At 41.0% G+C, this 23,521-nt stretch overlaps 1 protein-coding gene across 1 annotated transcript in view; it reads left to right on the plus strand.

Annotated features, from left to right (window-relative positions):
* Positions 1–9,464, plus strand: part of MEOX2 (mesenchyme homeobox 2) — a 62,972-nt gene extending 53,508 nt beyond the window's left edge. Inside the window, exon 3 of the mRNA XM_082193995.1 lies at positions 8,131–9,464. Coding sequence (XP_082050121.1) covers positions 8,131–8,355 — 225 coding nt within the window. The 3' untranslated portion in view covers positions 8,356–9,464. The remainder of the gene's footprint in view (positions 1–8,130) is intronic.
* Positions 9,465–23,521: the final 14,057 nt, after the last annotated feature.

Genomic DNA, 23,521 nt, shown 5'->3' on the forward strand with positions numbered 1-23,521 from the left:
TTAAAAGGTAATTGAAATTAACAGTAGACCAAAAAGAGATCAAAGCACATCAACATCCACATGTCTGGATAAACAAATGTTTTAAGCAGGTGCTGAAAAGGATACAGTGAAAGGGCCTGCCTGGTGTCAATAGACATATAGAGTGTTCCAATGAGGTGTCAGCGATCTTTATATAATACAGTACCAAGAAGTAACATATTGAATTAGACTGTGCAACAAATTGGCAGCCAGTGCAGAACTCTTAGCAGGCTGACATGGTCTCACTCCTGATAGCAACCATGCTGCAGCATTCTGCATTAATTGCAATTCTGGTGCAAGAGAAGCTCCACCTAAGAGTGTTTTGCAGAAATCCAATATTTACTTATTTAATTTGCCTACAGAAAATCCTACCTTCTCAGATTATATTGTTGTGGTGGTTTATTTATGTATTAACTGTGATTATCACTTGGCTTTAAAGCAAAGGGATTTTAGGGCCCAATCAGGAGTGATGCAGGACATCTGAAAACACAGATTCTTGCTTTTGGGGTTTATTTAAAGACCAAAACTTCCTAGAGGGCAATTCAAATAATAGCCATAGTGCTGAACGAGGGGGAAATGAAGAAGGAGAAAGGTGACAAAAAGAGGCATACATTTCTGCATGACTACTTTTTAACATAGTCTGCCAAAGAATAAAGAGTTATCAGATTTCCATGAGACAAGTCATGTACTTATCTATCAGAAAATGTCCTAGAATAAGCACTAAGACTTAATAAAACAAATCACATTCTTTTAAAACTCTTTATGTAAAAAAAAAAGATTAAAAATAGTAATATCACTTTCCAAGAATGAATAGGAACCCTTCCCATTATGCTATTTCCCCAATCAAAACTTGGGCTAATGCTAGCTGGGTGAGGGGGAAGCATTTTAACCAAAAGCTGCATGGGGGAAAAACACAACCCACCCCCATGCAGAGGTCTGAATCCAAATCATTACCCCCCTTGCCCCCTGAAGCTTTCTGATATTTTTTTTAAGCTGTAGATCCTTTTCATAGATCTTCTGTGTCACCTCTGCTTTGCCCTTGACAGAATATTAAGAATCAATGTTCCATTGGAGTTAATGAGAAAAAAAGAAAATGGACTTTACACTTCCCTGTTTAATAAATAGATTCTTCAGCTTGTGGGTGGGCGATCCACTTTCTACTGACAACAATGTCCCAGTTTTCAAGTTACATAGTTCTCTCTTTTTTCTTTCGATAGGCAGGTTTTACCTGTTCTGATAAATTGCGTGACCGTCCATTGGTAAATGAGCGGAGACTCCACCTGCTTCTTCAATACAGGAGGTTTTTTATAATGTGTTGCTGGGAGGGTCAGGAAACTACCACATTTGAAGGAAAGATCACAAGAATTATGGGGTATGGGTTTTTATGTTTTATTTGGTTTCTGAAACGGTGTCCGTTTCCTGCAGCTCTGGCCTTGGAATGTGAGATCTGGTCCCAGTGGAAATGTCTGCTAGTGCTGCCTGTAAGAGAGGCTGTCAAATACAGTTTAAGCTACATATTCACATACACAAACACATTATTTCTCTGGATTTAAAAGAAAGTCATTATTCCAAGGAAAAGAAAACGTGTGTGTGTGTGTGTGTGTGTGTGTGTGTAAATATACATATATGTCAGACTTGATTTTAAAGCAGTGAGGCGAATTCTCCACTGACTGACATGCTGTGCAACTTTATTTATTTTTAGGGGAGCCACCTGCATTGAAGCGAGCTTAGGTTTTGACTCTTGAGTAGAAAAAAGCTTTGATTCAAACTGTTACCTTTTTACTGTTGTCCTGTATACATTGAAACAATGCCTCTTGTTTCTAGCACCCATATCATATTCTTCCCCCACTCCTCCAAGTTCAGTAGCCCCCTCTCTCCTCCAAATAAAACAGATAAAGCTAAGAGATTTTTCCTCCGGTGCCTGCTCCCAAAGAGATGTTCAATATGCGGTCATATATTCCTCAACCTATTTAAGCAACTGCTAAATCATCAGTCTGGGAGACCTAAATACTAACCAAGTTGTTGACTAAGGGGAAGGAAGCTGTGCTTTCACACCACGCCAGTGAGCAGATGTGCCTAGCAGATCAGTCCATAACTGGTGATTTAGAAATAGTTCCTCGTGCTGCAATAGCTCCTCTCTAGATTAGCCACCTTTTCCACTGTGCATGGTAGAGTATATGTGTGCTTGAAAGAAACAATAAGAACCTGCTCATTAAAATAAAATAAAACGGTTGAAAGAGGAGACTTCATTTCATCAGTTGTTTAGGTTTATCCAGGTCCAACTCATCCTTTTCTATCAAATGCACAAACCTCTTATGTAGAAATATGATGATTTTAAAGTCACTTTCTTGTCCTTCTATGGCAATGCATTTAGTCCAGTACACTATTATTAATTAAATTTATGTACTGCCCTTCACCCACACAAGGCGGTTTACAATATAAAAACACAAAAGTGCAGAACATAATACCAAACAAAAACAATACCCCCCATATTGTTTAATTAGCCAAAGACCTGGGAGAAGAGGAATGTTTTTCCTGGTTCAATCAGGCGCCAGTTCAATCAGATCCATCGGTCATACATCTCTCTTGACAAAACAGTGTCTGTCAGTTGGAAGTCCAGTTGTGAAGATTGCCGTGTGCCTTGCTTGTTTCGTACCATTACAAAGTGGTGCTCTGAATCATTTGTTGCACAGACTGATTCTACGTTGGTTCACCACCGCTAAACCCAGGTTAGAATAGTCTGTTGGAACATGCCAGATGGTGACCGATGTGACCTGCCTGGGGTTTGATGCTTTGGAGGTATGAAGCAGCCAAGCCTGCTAAAACAGCATTAATATGTTAAGAAAATGCACTTAGTTCCATTAAAAACAACTGGATTGATTTCCAAGAAGGTGTGTTAGGCTTGGAACACTTTCAGTCAACGTTTCATCTGTATGCCGCCGTTCCATAGTTCAAACCTTGCTCAAGGCAGCGTACAATATATTAAAAAAATTACATAATGACAAACATAACTAGAGTGGTCATAAACAATAAATGAAGCATCAAAAAGCTGAACAGTTTCCACGTAAATCACAATAGTATCTAAAATAAAGATAAAATAATTAATATCAATAAGAGCAACAACCCACCACAAATCGCTAAACAATACCCCAGCACCATTACAGGAAGCTGAACTGGAAGTAAAGTATCTAGACAGATGAATGGTCTTAATTAAGAAGTATCTCAAGCAAGTGCTAGCATTAGGGCGTGGTCCTACTGCAGGATTGTTTTTTTGGCACAGCCATCATCCATGTTAATCCTGCAGTCCCATTTGGAATAACAACAGATAACATGAAGTTTAAAGATGTAAGATCTGCAGATTCAGGGCACAGCACTTTGGTCTGGAAATGTTTGGGAAGTGTCAATCAGTTTAACTTCATGACTTAAACTAAGACATACTTGCAATAGACCCATTGAGATCAATGGGCTTAATTAAGTCCATTGGTTGCAGTGGGCCTGTTCTATGACTAATACTGGATACCACCCAGAACCTTTTGCATGTTTAAATTGCAGGGTTTATTATTATTATTTAAAAATGTGAAATTGCCTTAAGCAAAAACGTTCTTAGAAATACCATTTTTAAAAAATAAATATTTGGGAGTTAAGTTTGTATTAGAAAAGATCCCAATTTCAAATTAATAAGCAGCTATTTGCCCCAAACAATTTACAAAAATCAAATACAAAACTTTATATAAAAATAAAGTCTGTTTAATTTTTCAGAAACTGTTAGTATTTCTTATATTCTGACTTTTACTTCTGCTATTAGTATTACTACTACTACTACTTCTCCTCAATATATATTTTGACTTTCAAGCAAGCTGCTTAACTGTTTCAGATATGCAGGAACTTTTAGCAATAGGAGAAAGTGTGGGCTTCTAAGAATTTAAGAGAATTGATTTTCAGAATTCACACATCCTTCCTATTGCTAAAATGTAACAGGATCATGTATCAGTTCCATTATTGACTTGTCACGAAATCCAAGGGAAGTTCAGATTTCACCTCTCTGAATTTGATCTGTGGAGGAAATAACACATGAAACATCCTTTACAGGTTGTTATATTTAGCACATGTGATATATGCAGTTCAATACTATTTCTGTTTCAGAGTATAATGGTGTAAGTTGTTCTTTATTCTAAAGTAAAAGACAAGAACTTGACAGTCTAATGGTGCTAAATGAAATACATAGGAGACTGGGATTTTAAACGAGTGATTTAAGCCATCTGTAACAAAGACTGCATTTTAAAAGCTGTTAAACTAGAATTTTGAAAGTGATACATTAAAACCCAAAGGAAAAGATGGATTTTCCATCATTTATAAAGTTTGATTCTCTTCATCTGATCATTATACATTTTTTTAAAAAATACAGAATGCATTTATCTACTTGCACTTTGACGTGCTTTCAAACTGCTAGGTTGGCAGGAGCTGGGACCGAGCAACGGGAGCTCACCCCATCGCGGGGATTCGAACCGCCAACCTTCTGATCAGCAAGTCCTAGGCTCTGTGGTTTCACCCACAGTGCCACCCGCTAGAATTATGCAAATTGTCTGTTCCGGTTGGGGTTGTAGGTGTCTGAGGGCACTTCTGAATCCATCACTGCCACTGGAGGGCTTTAGGAGTGTCCAGCTCCAGATAGTATTGCTGCAGTGATTCATGTGTTAGTTACCTCAATACTGCAATGTGCTCTACGTGGGGCTATCCTTAAGGTTGGTGTGGATGTTGCAACTTGTGGAAAATGCAGTGGTTCATTTGCTAACTTGAGTAGTTTACAGCAAATGTATGAAACCACTGCTCAAAGTGCAGCACTGGTTACCAATTTGCTACCAAGACCAAGTTACCTAACATATAAACAACCTGGGACCTGGTTGCCCAGTTCTTATGAGATGTGCTAGAACCTGTAAGTGTCAATCTAGTGACAACCAAGAAAGCCTTTTCTATTGCAGACTAACTTGCAGAATTATCTCCCTAACCAGAAATAAGGCAAGCAACAATTCTGCTGAGTTTTTGGTGCCTCCAAAAATATATATATTTTCACTCATCCCTCTGCTGAGTATAGCTATCAATTCACAGTCCAGTTGCTATTGCTATTACTTTATCTGTTTGCTTTTATTGCACTGGCATATGTTGTCATCTGTTCTTGTTTGTTTGTTTGTTTGTTTGTTTTAAAAAAGGAAGAACAGTATAAAATGTTAAGTAAAATTACCAGAGCCAACTTTTCATAACCCTGGGTGGAGGGGACATCCTTAAAGTTTTCTGGCAAACATACTGCTGGACAGCTTCCTAAATATAAGAGAACCTCCCCTTTTGTACTCCTTCATATCTCTTTGTGGGGTAACAGTTTGGCTCTGGATAATTTAAATGATGACTTTGCTTTAGACCTCTTTTCTATTGACCCCCAACACAACCGGCATTAAACCCACTAGAGTTGTTTATTGCCTATTCTTCTTCTTTCCTTTCCTTCCACCTGTGGTATGGTCAGGGTGTCAGTAAAGAAACAGAGTGTTTTACTGTTGCTTGGATATATTCACCAAAGGGATAGTGTTATATACATTTTTTGCCATCCAGTAGTTATTGCCTTCAACCTATTGATGCTAGTGAAAGTCACCCTAAAAGGGAAAAAAGACTAATTGACATATCTTATTCACAGCTTAAAGCTAATGGAAATAAAAGTGAAGAGAGGAGCTTGGGGAGAAAGGGCTTGTCTCATCTTACACAGACCACTTCTTAATTTTGCCAGAAGGCATCTAAATTTAGAGGAAGGCTCAGATGGTTTAACTTATGTTTTCTTCCAAGCCTTACATGTATGTGCTAGCCAATGTAGATTCCCTTAGATTGACTTAGACTCCCTCAGGCTTACTCACTTCCTCAGACTCACAGGCACTTGCCAATTTACACCTCTTTTTACATATGACCTTTGCAATTTGGGCCTATTATGTTTCAAGCAGTTTTATCTATTTTTCCATTCTCGTTGCCATTCCTCTGCAATCTAAAATAGAAATACAATTACTCAAACACACTTGTACACTTATAGGCAGAAACAAAGATTGCTAATAAGTATGACCTGCAAAGTCCCCACCCCCAGTAGAATAATGCCATACAGTTTCTTTCCTATGAATTTGTCTAGACTTCTATCCTATTTCCATATTCTCAGTGTACCTTTGTTACATTTTATCCCCCACCCTGCAAGAGTACATTTAACTTTCCTATCTTTAGGCACCCTTTGGTTGCCAGACACTACAAATCAGACTAGATATAGCAGTGTCACAAATTGCAGCCAAGAGTGAAAGGCATTTAACATATTAAGATAATCTTTTCTTATTTTCCCCCGAGGTTCATTGCATTATTCTTAGTTTCCTTGTGCTAGTTCTATTTTCACATGCTAGACTATATTATTTTCCCCCCTTGAACTTGAATTTTATGTGTGACCCCCCACCCCACTGAACTGAGCACATTTGCCTTCATCGGCCTTCATAAACTATTCCTTTCCAACTACTGCTGGACATATTTAAGGCTGAAATTCACAAACCAGCTAACCCGATGGGCTTGAGTTAAATAGGCGTTAGCTCAAGTGCCCTGTCTATGTACACTTGCTCTGGTTTCACTACACAAAATATGGTTGATTGCCTACTAAATTTTACTAAAATGGTCTTTGAATTTGTGGTACTTTCCCCATAGATTAGATATTTTCCCCAAACTCCGCAGAATAAAATATGCAAGATCTAATTTTAGACACAGATGAATGCGGTTTTTTTGAGATGCAATGCATCCTGGTCCAGCTTCTCCTTTGCTTTCAGTTATGGTTCAGTGTTGAACTGACCAACTAATATTTAAAAGGGATGGGGAATCTGTAGCGCTCTGGGTGTTATTGGACTACAGTTCCCATCTGCCTCAGCCATTATGACTAATGGTCAGGGATGATGGGAGTTAAGAGTCCACCACAGGTTCCCCATCCTGGCTGTATATTATTCTATCACCCCCATCCATAGATAAATTTAATCTTTCTCTCTCTCTCTCTCTTTTTATACATTCTGTGCATGCATGTTTAAGCATAAATAATATTTATGAGGAAAAGCTGTTGATATTTTACAGAAAATAAGAACTCATCGGATTTATAGCAGAATGATAGTCCCAAGCATAGTATAGCTTAATACAGTGTTTGGCATTAGCAATACATTGCTATTTTACTAGAGGAAATTCATTGCGAAAAGTGTCATATATAATTTTCCACAAAGGACTGCATGAAGAGTACAAACATTATGAGCCCTTTGACATTGTTTTTGTGAAAGCTTTTGACAGATGGCGTAACAATATTTCCTAACATCAGAGCAACTAGCAATAAATACTTTCCTCCTTATATTAGGTTTATTTTACTAGCCTGCTTCTTTGGCTCTGATGTGCTGTCTAGAAGAAAGGATGTGCTGCTCAAGGTTGAGAAGCTTCTAACTAATTCAAAACCGCCTTCTCCTAATTCCAGACACTTACATTTCATTTAAATAGCAACATGAAAACAACACAAGCCATCAGTTTGAATTTAGCATAAAATTACATAGGGGAAAAAAGGTTTATAAACAATATCTGCAGTAGAATTTGACTTGATTTTCTTTTTTTATTATTTGTGAAATAGTACAACTATAACTATATGAAAAATGAAAAATATGCCATGGCTCCATTTACTGGTGTCGTATAACGATTCATGCTGTGGCTAATCCTTGGTGTTTCTTTTTAAAACAAAAAATCTGAACCATAGCCAAGGAGACAGGAACCTCCCCAAAACTTTCCACACTAGACTTTTCCATCCAGCAGTCCTTGTAGAAAATAATCATTTTTTGATATTCCAAGATTGCAGTAAGCAAAATGTGTATTAAATAAGATGAAGAATGGTCTATTTCAGCTGTGCAAATGAATGTCTGTGCACCAGTTATATCAACGGTAAGCCAACATATCACTTACTGAATGCAGCTGTGGCACAAAGGAATTTCAGCCGCCCTCTTAGATATTATAAGCATGCCATTATCAGTCCTGTGACTATTTTATTGATGTCCTACATTGCCGTTTTCTTTTGTTTTTGATTCAAAGGTAAAAGTTTGGTTCCAGAACAGGCGGATGAAATGGAAGCGGGTAAAAGGAGGGCAGCAGGGAGCCGCTGCCCGAGAGAAGGAACTGGTGAACGTCAAAAAGGGCACACTCCTTCCCTCAGAGCTTTCTGGCATTGGCGCAGCCAGCCTCCAGCACACAGGGGACTCACTAGCAAACGACGACAGCCACGACAGCGACCACAGCTCTGAGCATGCGCACTTATGATAAGACACGAAGGAGTTGCAGCTCTGTTCTCAGGAAAGACACGCTAACGCAGAAAGCCTTACACGGACGTAATTGACGGATGCAAGCGACTCTCTCGCAATTAACAGAACCTTGAACTTACGGTGTCTGCTACTCTTGAATTAATTTTTTTTTTTTACATGAATTCAGTAAGTGCCACACCTTAAAGTTGCCTTGTGAACAGAAGCAGAAAGACAAGCTTGCTTTTGAACATTCCAAATTGGACTGTCATTCTAATGACAATGGGCAGGTATTTTTTGCTTTAGCTTGCACTGAAAAAAAATGCCATTGCTCTCAACAAAATAAATATTCTAATAAATAAATAACACAGTGCCAACAGAAACATGGTCTAGTGGGTAAGAAATGTATTTTAACTCTGTATATATCTACTTTACGGCATTTTTACTTTTCACTCATTTTTAGCAACGCATTCATATTAGCTGATGGCAATAGTCACTCATGAGAATTAAATGGCTTCTTTTTGTCTCTATTTTGTTTTGTGTCCCAGAGATAGCTACATGCAGACCACTGTGTTCAGAAAAGAGTCTGCTATGGAATGTCCTTATACCACAGACAAAACAAATCTTATGTTGCATTTACTATCAACTGCTGCTAATAGGAAATTATTAAACCTTGCTCTTCAAATTTTCTTATACCAGCAAAAGTTTTTTTTTTTTTAAAGGATCATGCCTGTCCGGAAAAAGAACCATTGATTCATATTTTTTATAGAATTCATTACCACAAATGTTTTACATGCATTGACATCTTGGCTCATTTCAGCTGCTGGCCACAGTTCATCTACTCCTGAGCAGCACCTGATAAAGTCAGTAGAACTGTGGATAGTAGCTTGTGCTATAAATTGGAATGTTTTTTACATTTACAGTAATGTAATAATATTCAGGTATTATAAAGACAGAGTTAATGGTCACAATTTATTAGATAGCTCTGTGTAGAAAATGCAAAGGTCAAGGCATTCCCTCCCCCTCCCAGGCTTTTGTGTACATACAGTGGAATAATACAATCAAATTTTACACAAAACAGTGATTGTACTTGTAAAGGAAATGTTTAATAAATGATCCTTTTGGAAATAATTCTTGCTCTCCTTTGGAGTTTTCATAGGTAACTCAAAATGTCAGAACTGTAAAATGCTCTAAAAATGTACCCTATGTTTGCTTTAGATAGTGCAAACCAGGTTTTCCATATTGGATGAGGCTTCTACCTTGATACATTGGGGAAATCCTTTCCTGTAGCAGGAAAAAGCAACCCTTAGCTACAGAAGTCTCCAGCCAAGAACAACAAGAAACATGCTAAACCGTTTTCCCAGATCTAAGGCAAATATTAAATGGATATTTTTTGTGGCAACTTGTGGAAAAGAAGAAGAAATTATGGCTAGTGTTCAAAAATGTGATGTAGGCCAAGCAAACATATATTGCAATTTAAAATATTTAAGATACATAAGTACCTAAGGCATATAAGAAAAGGTGATGATATTAACAGGCAAATACATTATGCAAAATAACATGCTAAAAATAAAAGCAATTTATCACAATACTCCTCACTCTTTTGCCAATTGTCATGCTTTTGCTGCCACTGAACAGTCATTGTCGCCACACCCAAATAAAGACTCAATATACAGGGTGAACATTGTTAATAAAACTTGACTGCTACTGAAATAAACTCCTTACAGTGACAATAGTCTAGCAACCCTACCATGCTTCCAAGCTTGAAATTGGCCACTGTCTGGTCCCTGCTCATCAAAGCTAACTGCTTCAAGGAGGCAACAGGGATCACCTGAGGTACTATTTCTGGGTTAGCGGAGTCTGTAACCTGAAGCGTATGTAACCTGAAGCATATGTAATCCAAGGTACCACTGTACACTGTACATATATATATATATATATATATATATATATATATATATATATATATTAGCAGCAAGGGGAAAGAGCTGATCCATATCAGGGCCATGGCATGGTGAGGAGGTGGGCTTTAAAAATTTGCCCTTGACATGATACCTGGTCCCCTGGTCCCCTGGGCACCAGCTGAAGATGCCATCCTGATGCAAATAGCAGTTGAAGCATGCAGGACAGGGGAGGGTCCAGACTGGAACCACAGCAGCGGCAACCCATCTCACCACATCAGGGTCCACCCCCCCCCCCGCCCCTGAATTCTCATGAACTGTCACTTTTTAAAATCACACACCCCACAATCGCACAGTGCTGTGTGAATAGCACCACATCTGTTTTTGCCAAAAAAAACTATCAGGTTTCTAATTTTGGTTTGGAGCAGATCAGGTCCTTACCACAGAACCTGATGTTTGCCACATTGGTAATTTAAGGGAGAGATAGATCTCATGGTGAGTGTGCAAGTGGGAGCAGGCAGCCACATATATCCCATTATAAAGCGGTCTGCACCCAGTTGTACTGGGATCCGGTGAAGTGGGCATGCCTGAAACTCCAGATATCTCAAAGCAGGATTTCACCACATCACTAAGTTGAAGTGAAACCAGCATGGTTTTTCAAATCTTGAACTCATGCAGTGTTTCTTGGGAAGGCGGACGACACAAGCTAAGAACCAAGCATTAGTCCCAGCATTCATGTTGAATTTCCTGGCTTTCGTCCGGCAATCTCTCTTGGGTCAATACATATTTTGGTCTACGCAAACAATGCACATATACAATTTAGGATCACCATGCAATATTGGCAGTAAAGCTTAACCACTTCTCTGCTGTAACCGAATGTATTACTTAAGGAAATATACTGGATGGATTCTGCACATAATTAGTAAATGTACTAAGTTTATTTTATACACACACCCCGACGAACATTTCAAGGCATTGCTGAGCATAGAGGTACAATGAAGTCCCTAATGCAGCTACTAATTTCAGAAGCCCTAACAGGGCTATTTCCAACGGAGAGCGAGAAAGGAGGCAGGGGAAGTGTGAGCCAAGACACAGTCACTACACAAAGGCACAAGCCTTCCATCTGGATGACCTTTCCCCTTTGTTGTTCCTTCAATCCTCTTGCACCTCCCAAGGGAACCACTAAGTTTATAGGCAGGCAAATTCCACGTGCTCCATGGAAATCTCTGGGAGAACCACAAAAAGAAATCTATCCCCTTGAGTGAGAAGTCTCCTTATTTACAGGAAGTTTTCCATCTGGAGACAGAATTACTGTCAAATAAGTATTTACAAAACTGCTTTGCTCTCAATCCCTCCCTCTCCCTCCCCTCCCCACCCCAACCCCTTCCAGTACAGCTATCAAAGCCTGGAACATTTACAAGTGTTTCTAATCTGCTTTGCTGGCTGATTTACAGAGATGTGAGATAGACATACTTTATGTAAATAAAACTAATAAACATTAAAGCTTGTTTAAAATGACTGAATACAAGATAACGGCGCATTTGGAATACGGCGTCGTGTCTAAGGTTAAGAACGAGGCTTGGCCTGCAGCTTGTGGCATGGAGGAAGACTGCAGTAGAAGGTGCGGAATGGTGAAAATTGGACAAGCCAGCTTGTGTGAGAGTTGCACCCCAGGCCTTTCCTTTCCTTAATGGTCCCCTGAGTGCAATGGCGGACAGAAGGTTTCACTCTTTAGTAGATCCTATCCACTGTATTGCCCTTTCTAATATTTTCCAGAACTGTAATTAGATTTTACTGGTCATGGAAATGAGAGACCCCGACTAGGAATAGATGTTACTCCAAATGATATGTTGATCTGCTAATATAGGACTTTTTTTTTTAGGAATTCTAGTGTCGGTTCTTTGATTGTCACTTTCATTTACATTAGAGTTAAGCCACTCTCAGCCAGGTGTCTGTTCATGCACAAATGGAGCAATACCACAGAGCAGGCTGAACAAACAGCATAGGGGGCTGTGATCTCTCCAATCAAGACAGCATGTTCCCTTCTCCAGCTATAGGAATTACTGAATTTGCTGCAGTTCAAGCTGGCCCTACACCAGGCAGAGGATGTGCAGGGTGTGGTGGGGGACAGTCCCCCTGGCACTCCTCTTGAGCCTCCTCAAGAGCACAGAGTTGTGTGTGCCAGTTCAGTTGGCTTTTCTATGTGGAATGGAAGAGAGGGTGCCATTGCCCAAGCAACACATCTTAGGCAAGCTCTGTTCTCATGCCCATTCTAATTACTTACTTACTTACTTCTTTCTTACTTACTGATTAAGTTTGTCCCAGTCACTGCTGGAGAGTGTTCAGGCAGAGGTTAAGCTAACTGTGTGAAGCATCACTCTAGTTGTTCAGTAAGTTTGTTACCCAGTAAATTTTCCATTGTGTCAAACTGTTTTGTAACCATTTGGTATGAAGACTCTGTAACAATGACGTAGGCACTTCATGTGTTGTGCCTTCTGCATGTTCCCCACTAATGCAGATTTGTGGAATTGGTGGTTGAGGGGGTGCACAGAAAATGCACAGAAATCCAATACGCAAACAATATACCAAAGCCACACCATCAAGCAACCTTTAGTTTTTGGACTGGTGGACACCAGAATCTACTTCCCTTGTGCTCTCCTAGTCTCAGCACAACTGAAATTTAGAAGAGAATGTTATTTGGGGGGGAAGGAAAGCAAACTCCCTACAACTGCTCCTTTTCTGGCCCATGAATGAGGTGAGTTTGGCCTCCTCCTTGCATTGATATTCTTCCTGGGAAGCAGGAATGGTTCATGGTTCCCCGACCAATAGTTCTTGCCCTTAGTCTCAGAGCAACTACGGTTTGAGACGGGTGTTCTTTTAGCAATACAAGCAGTCACTATATTTCCCTGTTTAGAGAAGGACCAAAACTCAGTGCTAGAGGATCTGCTTTGAATGCAGAAGATTCCAGATTCAATTCACAGCATCTCCATATAGGAGGCGCCTGTTCTGAAACTCTGGAGACCCACTGCTAGCTGGTGTAGATAATACAGTGGTACCTCTGGTTACATACGCTTCAGGTTACATTCACTTCAGGTCACAGACTCCACTAACCCAGGAATAGTACCTCTGGTTAAGAACTTTGCTTCAGAATGAGAACAGAAATCGTGCTCCAGCAGTGCAGTGGCAGCAGGAGGCCCCATTAGCTAAAGTGGTGCTTCAGGTTAAGTACAGTTTCAGGTTAAGAACGGACCTCCAGAACGAATTAAGTTCTTAACCCGAGGTACCACTGTACTGCAATTGATAGACAAATGATCTGACTTCCTCTGCTCCAATATAGAGGGAGGGGAATCCTTAAATGTCCTACCAGAAATATTGTAATGGACTCCTTTGGAGGGCTGGTGTATAATATATATGAAGTTATTTGAACAGAATTTGGAACTTTTATCCTTATTAAGTGCACTAGTAAGTTTTACCTGCCATCTGGAGGCCGGTACTCAACATTTCATTTTTGACCAGTACTAACATGGACCAGCCGAGAAATAATTTGTTATAAACATTGTTTCCTTCAATATCTACAAACATGTAACCTTCACTGGGCATTTTACCACAACTGTATTACTATAGAAAACATTTTTCTATAGTAATACAGTATCGCCAATTTGTGTTGTAGATTATTCTTTTTTAAAAAAATAATCTTCCGAACGTTTATGACTTTATTTGCATGTGCAGCTGACAAAACAGTTGAAATATGTAGTTGCCAAAATACATTTTATCTTTCAAATTACCTTCATAAAAACTTTCACAGGAGTATATACATTCCAGTGAGGAAAGGAGCCAAACCTAAATATGACCCAACAGGAACAGAATACGATATTTCTGTGATTCTTATGAATGCTTACACATAAGCAATTTAGAGAGGAAATGTTTGCATGACCTTTTAATTCATAAAGCATTCCAGCTGGAAGTCAAAACATTACACTACTCCTATTGCTCTATGCTAAAATAGTTGCCTAAGTATTTGGTTGTACCATGCACACAAGACTCCCAGAAGCAATTTCTACAATAATTTTGCCATTCAGAAAATTGACGTCCATGTGCTTGGAATCTAGTACAAATGGGACATACAAATTTATGCTGATTTGCTCTGATCTGGCAATTCCTTTGGAGAACAGCAGCAACAACACAGACATACAGGCTGTGCACACATGGCATTTTAATGTGCTTTCAATGCATTCTCTGTGCTGGTCAAAAATGCATTGACCACAATGCATTCTTCAAATCGTGAAAAGATCTCAATTTTTTAAAAAAGTGTTAATGTGCTTCTTCACTTTGCCACTTTAATGCAGAAATAAAATTTAAAGCTGCAAAAATTTGCATGGCACTCGTGTGAACTTTTGCAAGCGCTTTTGAAAAGCACCTTTCCAGGGATGGGGTGAGGAGTGTTACACCTGCTAGTGACATTCATGGAGACATTGCTGCTGAATATAGACTGCAGGCACACCCTACCACTTTGCTCCCCAACCCTGCAGAGTCCGGCATCCACTTTCTTTCAGGTAGCCTCAGGGGACAGTTGTGTGTTTCATGTCTGAACTTTTACTTCTATGCATATTTATTCAGAAATAAGTTCATTCAGTTCAGAGTTCAGTGGGATCTACAAAGGAATTGCAGCTCTGAATATACCGTATTTTCCTGGAAATAAGTTCTAGTGATTTCAAATGGTCATACTTCCAAGTAAGGCTGTTACCCGCGCAATTAAAACCATTGTTCTAAGCAAACACTGTTCTACATTTTACTCAAATGTAAGACACACTGTGTTCAATGAAACCAGTGCTCTAATTAAGGGGGGGCACAGGGGGCCTGTCTCCTAAACTTTGGCTAAGAATCCTTAGGCCAGGGGTCAGCAAACTTTCAGCAGACCTCACTGTCCCTCAGACCTTGTGGGGGGCCAGACTATATTTTGAAAAAAATAATGAATGAATTCCTATGCCCCACAAATAACCCAGAGATGCATATTAAATTAAAAGCGCACATTCTACTCATGCAAAAACACGCTGATTCCTGGACAACCCACGGACCAGATTTAGAAGGCGATTGGGCTGGATTTTGCCCCCGGGCCTTAATTTGCCTACCCATGCCTTAGGCAATAGCCTGTTTTTCAAAGACTAAAGTGTGTGTGCAATTTGTACTGTGCCATTCCATAATTTGAGCACTGAAAGGAGTGTACTCTCAGTTTAGCTTTAGGCAGTCACCTGGCTGGCATAGAATCATCATAAGGGAGATAGTTACCGTAATGCCTAAAAGAACATTAGTCAACAAACCTGCTATCTTATTATTTCCATTGTATTGCATTAGGTAAGAAAGAGTAAATCATTTCACATTAGGATAATATTAGGTTAGGTTTTAACATATGTTCCCATATAGTTAGGAAGCGGGGGGGGGGGGGAGTCAAACTCTCTTTCCACCCTGATGTCTGTCTTGAATTTCTCTCAGTTTTTGCAGACAGTTTGGCTGGTTTCCAACATACAGCGTTGGCTGTCTGGTATGAAAAATGCCATCTGTAGTATATGGAAGTCCTGTTATTAAACAAAAAAAGTGGGCTGCTAATTATTCTCTGGGCAGGTGCTGTTAAAGTGAAGTCATGTGTCAGGCATGGTATAACCTTGGAATTGCCTAAAATTGCCATATTCAGTTGGGAAAGTACAGCAGAACATAAAATGGAATTAAAGAGAGGGTAGAATGGGGAGCTTTTTAAAAGGGCTGCAATGACAGGCTGCTGTACAGAATGGAGAGGAGTAGTATGCATTTAAAAAATGTTAATAAACTTTGAGGATGTGGGTTGGCTCATAAGTGTAAGCTTCTCAACACAGAAGGAAGCTTTTCTGGTTCATTTTTACATCCTTGATTTCGGTTCCTTTAACTTCCAGCTGGAGCTTTCCAAGGAATCTCAAAAACCTTAAAATAAAATTCCTGCATCCCAGAGCCCTGCCCCTCCAGGTGGAAGGTGAACCTAGAATAGTTGTTCTTGAATGATGATGAGAAGCATGGAGAAAGCATGGCACAAGTTCCTTTCCATAGTCTAAAACCCACCTTTCTGTTGTCTAAAACTGCCATTAATAAAAAATAAATAAATCCAAAATACCACATACATCAAAGGCAATAATAAATAAGAATTAACTGCTAAAAACTTTCAAATAGCCTTCGGGTCCTGCTTGCAAGTTTCTGAAGTTGGCCACTGTGAGAATAAGAGGCTGGGCTAGATAGGCCACATCACAAACTGCTTTTGACAATCTCCTCCACTTATTGACAATGGCTTATTAACTGTAATTCTGTGCTGCTATTCAGCTCCTTTTGTTTGATGCACTTAAGAAAATTTTGACTATTATCTTTGGACAGGGGACGCAGGTGGCGCTGTGGGTTAAACCACAGAGCCTAGGACTTGCCGATCAGAAGGTCGGCGGTTCAAATCCCCGTGACGGGGTGAGCTCCCGTTGCTCGGTCCCTGCTCCTGTCAACCTAGCAGTTCGAAAGCACGTCAAAGTGCAAGCAGATAAATAGGTACCGCTCTGGCGGGAAGGTAAACGCTGTTTCTGTGCGCTGCTCTGGTTTGCCAGAAGTGGCTTAGTCATGCTGGCCACATGACCCGGAAGCTGTCTGCGGACAAACGTTGGCTCCCTCGGCCAATAAAGCGAGATGAGCGCTGCAACCCCAGAGTCGTCCACGACTGGACCTAATGGTCAGGGGTCCCTTTACCTTTACCTTTATCTTTGGACAAGATGTGGGTTTAATATGGCTGGTTTTATTAATGTTGTGATTTTTGTATTGCATTCTGTTTTATTATTATTGGAAAATGCAATTTCATTCATTTTTGTGCAAGCAGCCTTAAGTGGGTCTTACTCCTAAACGTGGCCTATAAACACTTAAAATAATAAATAACAAAATACTAAACCCACCTCATGAAGGTGCTGTTATGCTAAAAGGCCCAAGCAAGCAAGCTGAAGGAAGGGCAGGGTTAACATATATTAACTAAAATAAATAAGCCTACTCGACAGGAGTGTTGTGGGAAGAAACCTGGAAGAAAGGCGGAACATAAGTCTAACAAAGAAATACATTTGAACCAGAGTTTAGCAGGCTGGAACTCATTTACTGTTCATTGTGCTTTTATTCCACCGTTCCTTCGAGAAGCACAGTGGCAAACATGGTTCCCTCTATCCCGAGTTTTATTCTCAAAACCATCAATCATGTGAGGTAGGTAGGCTGGAAGTCAGTGGGTTTCACAAGCTAACCACTAACTTATTTTGAATCTCAGTGCTCAGCTGTGGAACACAGAAAGGGCAGGGTACTAACCTCTGAACATGTGCAGGGTGCGTATGTTTTCCACACACTTATTGTATTATCTTTTCGCAAATTTAACTCAGCCTACTGTGTACAGTATAAGGCACAGTTCAGGGTTCTGGTTTGTTTTGTTGCCTAGCCCTACCTTCCCACATCTGGTTAATTTCAAATTGCTACCATCCCTCAGTGAATTTTTATTTTTTATTTTTATGCGATGCCGGATGGGCCCTGGTGTTCTTAATATACTCAGCATCTGAATGTTTCAGTGACTTGTGATAATGAGATGTACACAAAAGGACTGGGCATGCAGCACAACTGAGATTGTTTCCTTTTTGGCAATGCCAGATTCCTGTTCAAAGTTACTATGGAATTTTTTTCAAAGATGAGCAAAACATGAATAAAAAAGGCCAACATGTGTGGTGAGACAACCTGGCTAAAGCGGGAGCCAAGATCTCACTAAAATTAAATGCAGACGGCATGAGGATAAACTTAGCAAATTACCTCAATGGTATTGAATCAAACAAACCAAGAATAGTCTAGAGAAATGCTGGGACCAGGATTTACATATATCTGTGGAATGAGTCCTGCAAACTCACTTTTCTGAGGCCACCCACAAGGGCACAACTATTAGTAATTCTACTTATGTGTACTTTTTAGTGCAACTAAGGATGCATCAGATTATTTTCTCCTAGTTGTATAACAATTAAAATGTGGGCAACCCCCTTGCCCCAGCATCCGTCAACAGATGACCCCTTTCCACGTTACGACTTACAGGCATATACCATCAATAAATGTCACTTGAAGTGGATTGCTGAGTACAAGTGAAGTCTCTACTCAGCTATACAGCCCACTGGGTTACCTCAGGCAGTCTAGTCTACCTCACAGGGTTGTTGTGAGCATAAAGAGAGGCAAACCATATAGGCTGCCATGAGGTCTTTGAAAGAATGGCTGAATGAGAAAAAATATATGTCGTTCACAGCATATACTGTTTACTAAACAAAACACAAAAAGGGTGGGGGGGGAGAGGAAACCAGAACCAAGTTCTGTGCTGTATTAACTGTGCTACAGGACTTAGGGAAAAACTGAATTCTGTCAACTAAATGAATGATGTAAATCACTTGGCTTTATTTAAATTTACTGATTTTGCATAATCTTTTCTGCTACTGCAGCTTTGGAAAATAGCCAGGAGGACTGAAATGATGCCTCCAGGAAATCTGTCTGTTTTTTTCATAGCTACAAGAACTAGAAACTTGGCTTTTAAAAAAGAGAAAGTGGCTGTTCTGAGGCAGAGATTTCACATGAACCTGCAAAAATGTGTTTCCTAAGTATGTGTTCCCCAGTAAACACAAACTGGTAGTATCCACTTGCGTAATCAGGGACGCGGACTTATAAAAAATATTGGGGGGGCCGGGAAAGCTCGTGAAATGTAAATAAGCTCATGAATATGCAAATAAGCTAATGAATATGCAAATAAAGTGGCGCCGCCCCCTCGTGAGCGTATAGGGGAGAGCGTGCTGCGCCTATCAATCAGCTCCGGAACAGCTGATAGGCGGGAAACCTGGGGCTAGAGGCAGGAGCCCCCGCCCCCGGGGATTCCCTAATCTCGCGGGGGACGGCCGGGGCTCTCCGGCTAGGGCGCGCGGCTGGCTGGCTGGCTGGCGAGGGAGCAGGTGGGGACGGCGGCGGCGCTCTGCTGAAGGGCGCCCGAGATTATTGGGGGGGCTGAGCCCCCCAAAAAAATTTTTTGAGGGGGCTCGAGCCCCCTCAAGCGAGTCGGCGCCTATGTGCGTAATCCTTCCCATGTCCACAGATTCTCCCCTGTAAGCACCTTTTATTAGCATTATGGATCACAAAAAAGAGGCTCAAAAAGGATGCAGGCTGCATACAATTTGTTTCTGTTAAAGATGCAAATTTATAAATATAATTTAAGAAATTTCAACAGCAATACAGCTTACCGTAGTGAAGACCGTGACCAGGTGACCTGTGTGCCTCTGCAGGTGCTAACTGTTGATGGGCAATTTCAAGGCCCTTGTTTACTCTCCCTTCTTGTGGTTCTTTAAGTTGCACTTGGACCAGACCTTCAAACAAGAGGATGTCTTCAAATATAGGGCTTTCCTCTGCAAAGTGGGACCCATGGCCACCCTAGCAAGTTGCTTTTCTGCAAGCAGTTTATTTTTAATTTTATTTTTTTAATTAAAGATTTTCTTGATTTACAAAAGTGTGTACAATGTCTCTCTCTCATATATTCCCCCCCCCCCATGTAACATTTTTACAAATCGGCTTCATTTGTTGAGACATTAGGAAGAAAAGGGGGAAAGAGGTGGAGGGGGGAAAGATGGGTGGGGGTGGGGTCGGGTGGCGATGTTTCTATTTTACTTACTATATGTAGGGTTTGGTGTCAGCATTGCTTGTGCAGGTTCTTTGCTGTTCACTCATGTTCCTTTGGTGGTGAGAGAGGTTGGGGTTGGCCTAGGGCAGGGGTCTGCAACCTGCGGCTCCGGAGCCGCATGTGGCTCTTTTACACCTTTGTCGCGGCTCCGGGGCGGATACTAGCGAGGGGAGGAGGCACATTGTGCGCCCCGACACTCCCCACTGTGGCGGGCACTGTACTGGCTGTGACGTCGCATGGGGGCGGTGCGTGCGTTAGTCACGCACTGTCCCAACGTTACCTTCCCGCCCGCTGTCAGATTGCGGCTCCGGAGATATATTTGTTTTAAATGTCACAATGGTTTTGCGGCTCCCAGTTTTCTTCTTCTTCGGAAACGGGTCTAAGTGGCTCTTTTTGTCTTAAAGGTTGCAGACCCCTGGCCTAGGGTATGGTTATTCATTTGTGGTTGGCTGTGGTCATCTTTGTTTTCATGTATGAGTGGGGTGGGTGGGTGTTTTGGATCAGGTTAGCCATATTGATTTGTATGCTGTTGGTGGATTTTTGTCGTTGTCTTGTTGGGCTGTCTATGTGATACCGGGGTGAAGCAGTTTACATGGGAAGGATCAGTCAGATTGGGATCAGACTGGATTGGGATCAGACTGGATTGGGAAAAACTTCAAAGAGAGGATTAGCCTCTGGGCTCATGAACACCCTGAGGGAGACACATTCTGAGGAGTCAATCATGTTCCTTGTAAAGTGTAGATGGGTATTGAATGTTGTGTCCATTATCAGATTAACATTTGTACAGAGTGATTGTGAAAGTGCAGCATAGACCCACTTCCAAGTGTGGCTGGTTTATCAAGTATTCCCAGGGGAGAAAACCTTAGATGTGGATGCTACCGCTGCCTCCTGACTGAGATTCAGGGTAGCATTTTGTATCCACCGGGCCATGGACTTGTGCCAACCTGATTTATTTCTGTCTACCCTTAGCAAAGGAGTTGGCTTAGCTTCTTCCGCTGGTAGGAACTGTCTAATCTTTGCTTCCTCTGAGAGCAATGGGAACCCTCCAGATGCAAGACTCCTAGGGCCTCTTCAGACATTATCTTTTCCATGTGTACACCTAAGTAAGTGCAGTGTGAGCCCAGAATTGGCTGCAACTTTTTGTTGTGTGGCAGAGTTTATGGACATGTACTGTGTGAAACTATTGCTCACCAAACACTTGACTAGGTGGGAGGGCCTCTGCAAATAAATGTGCAAAAGCATAGCTATTCATATTTCCAGACTTCCTCCCTGCAATCCCTTGAAGTATGTGAATTTGCTGCTTGTGATACATGCATGAAAAGAACAGGCTCTACGGCTGACCAACACCCATAAAACAGAGCAGACTCTAAAGTAAGTATTTTACAATTTATACACTGCTTCTCGAGATAAATATATTCAAGGCAGCGCACAGGATAAATTTCATCAAAACAAAACCACCTCACTACTCCTGGAATCTTGGATCTAATTGACATGTTTTTAGGGGGCTGCTTCTTTAATTTACAGGACCCTCTCATTGCCACTTTGTGCTCCTTTGCTGGAAAGGGTGAAAGAGAAATTGAGGAAATAAGTCAAAGAACCATAGAATGATAGAATTTTACAGTTAGAAGGGACTAGGGTCATCTAGTCCAACCCCCTGCAATGCAAGAATCTCAACTAAGCATCCACAAATGATGACCATCCAACCCCTGATTTAAAGCCTCTAATGTCTACCAAGGTCTACCAACAATGCGGGATTGCGCGCCCGCATTGTTCAGGGGGTGGAGGTTTTCCCAGCATTATACCGTATTTTTTGCTCCATAAGACGCACTTTTCCCCTCCTAAAAAGTAAGGGGAAAGGTATGTGCATCTTATGGAGTGAATGCAGGCTGTGCAGCTATTGCTGAAGCCAGAAGAGCAAGAGGGATCAGTGCGCACCGATCCCTCTTGCTCTTCTGGCTTCAGGGATAGCCACGCAAAGCCTCTTGAGTGCAGCCAGAGTGCTCCTGCCTCTTTGCTTAAGAGGCTTTGCATTGCTTTCTTGTTTCTTGTTTTCCTCCTCTAAAAACTAGGTGCGTCTTATGGTCGGGTGCGTCTTATAGAGTGAATATATGGTAACTTCTGGTAGATGTAATGTCTAGTGTCCACCACCATCCAAGGAAGTCTGTTGCACTGTCAAACAGCTCCTACTTGTCAGAAAGCTATTCCTGATGTTTAGTCGGAATCTCCTTTCTTGTAAATTGAAACCATTGTTTGGGTCCTACCCTCCAGAGCAGGAGAAAATGAGCCCAGGACACCCCTATGGCATCCCACTTGTCACTTTTTTCCAGGATTATGAGGAAGCATTAATGAGAACACTTTGGATTCAGTTAATCAACCAGCTACAAAGCTACCTAACAGTTACCTCATCCCCTTGGCATTTTACCACTTTCTCCACAATATCATGGGGGACTTTGTCAAAAGCCTTGCTGAAATAAAGATACACTACTTCCACAGGATTCCCCTGATTCACCAAGCTTCATACGCTATCAAAAAAAGACATGAAAGTCATCTGGCATAACTTGTTTTTGAGAAACCCATGCTGGGTATTAGTAATCACAGCATCCTTTTCTAAGTCCTCACTGACCAATCTTTTAATTATCTGTTCTGCGACCTTTCTTGGTATCGATATCAAGCTGACTGCTCAGTAATTACCTGGGACTTTTCTTCCCCTACCTTTTTGAAGATTGGGACAACATTTGCCTGCCTCCAGTATGCAGCGACCTCACCTGTTTTCCAAAAAGTCTCAAAGATTATAGACAGATGTGATTACATCTGCAAGCTCCTTTAGTACCCTTGGATGCAGCTCATCAGGCCCTGGAGCTAGGCTTTCCATTACCACGTCTTTTCCTATCTTGGGCTGCAGGGAGTGAGCTCCTTCCAATGTTTATTCTGTTATTACCAGGTTGGGCACTGCTATGCTTTTGGGTGAAGACACAGGAAAGTAGGTGTTGAGCAGTAAACTAATCAAAATGGCGAGACTATTTTCTTTGCAATTCTCAGCTGCAGCATCTTCTGTGTACCTTGAAGTTGCTGCACTTGAGGTTTATGGGCTCACACTATATTGCTCATCCAACTAAACAATGTATGTGGGTGGAATAAGAGCTATGTGAACTAGCTTATGGAAGTGTACCAATTCAACTGTGTTTGTTAAGGACTCCAGACATTATATGATCAGTGTGTTCTTAACAGTCCTGCCTTGCCAGGTCTTAAGTTTTACATCTCCTTTGTGAGATGCTCTGTTGCTCCAGGATATTAGATCAATATTGACTCAGGGGAAGACGTGTCAGCTTTTGAATCCCCAAACCAACATGCACTAATACTACGAGCTTTTCCTCCTGGCCTCATGCCAGTTTATTTCTGACACTTCCTGACCTTCCTCTCCCTGTGGGATTACACAATATTGTTGATGCTCAAAAGATTAAGACACAGAAGTCCAAATACAGACATGCACTGACAACTTGGCCAATCTTGATTAACTGAGCAGTAACTTCCCGTAACTTATTTGGTACAATAGGTTTGCTCATGAA

This window comes from Podarcis vaucheri (assembly GCF_965113315.1).
Source record: "Podarcis vaucheri genome assembly, chromosome: 12".
NCBI classification, from domain to species: domain Eukaryota; kingdom Metazoa; phylum Chordata; class Lepidosauria; order Squamata; family Lacertidae; genus Podarcis; species Podarcis vaucheri.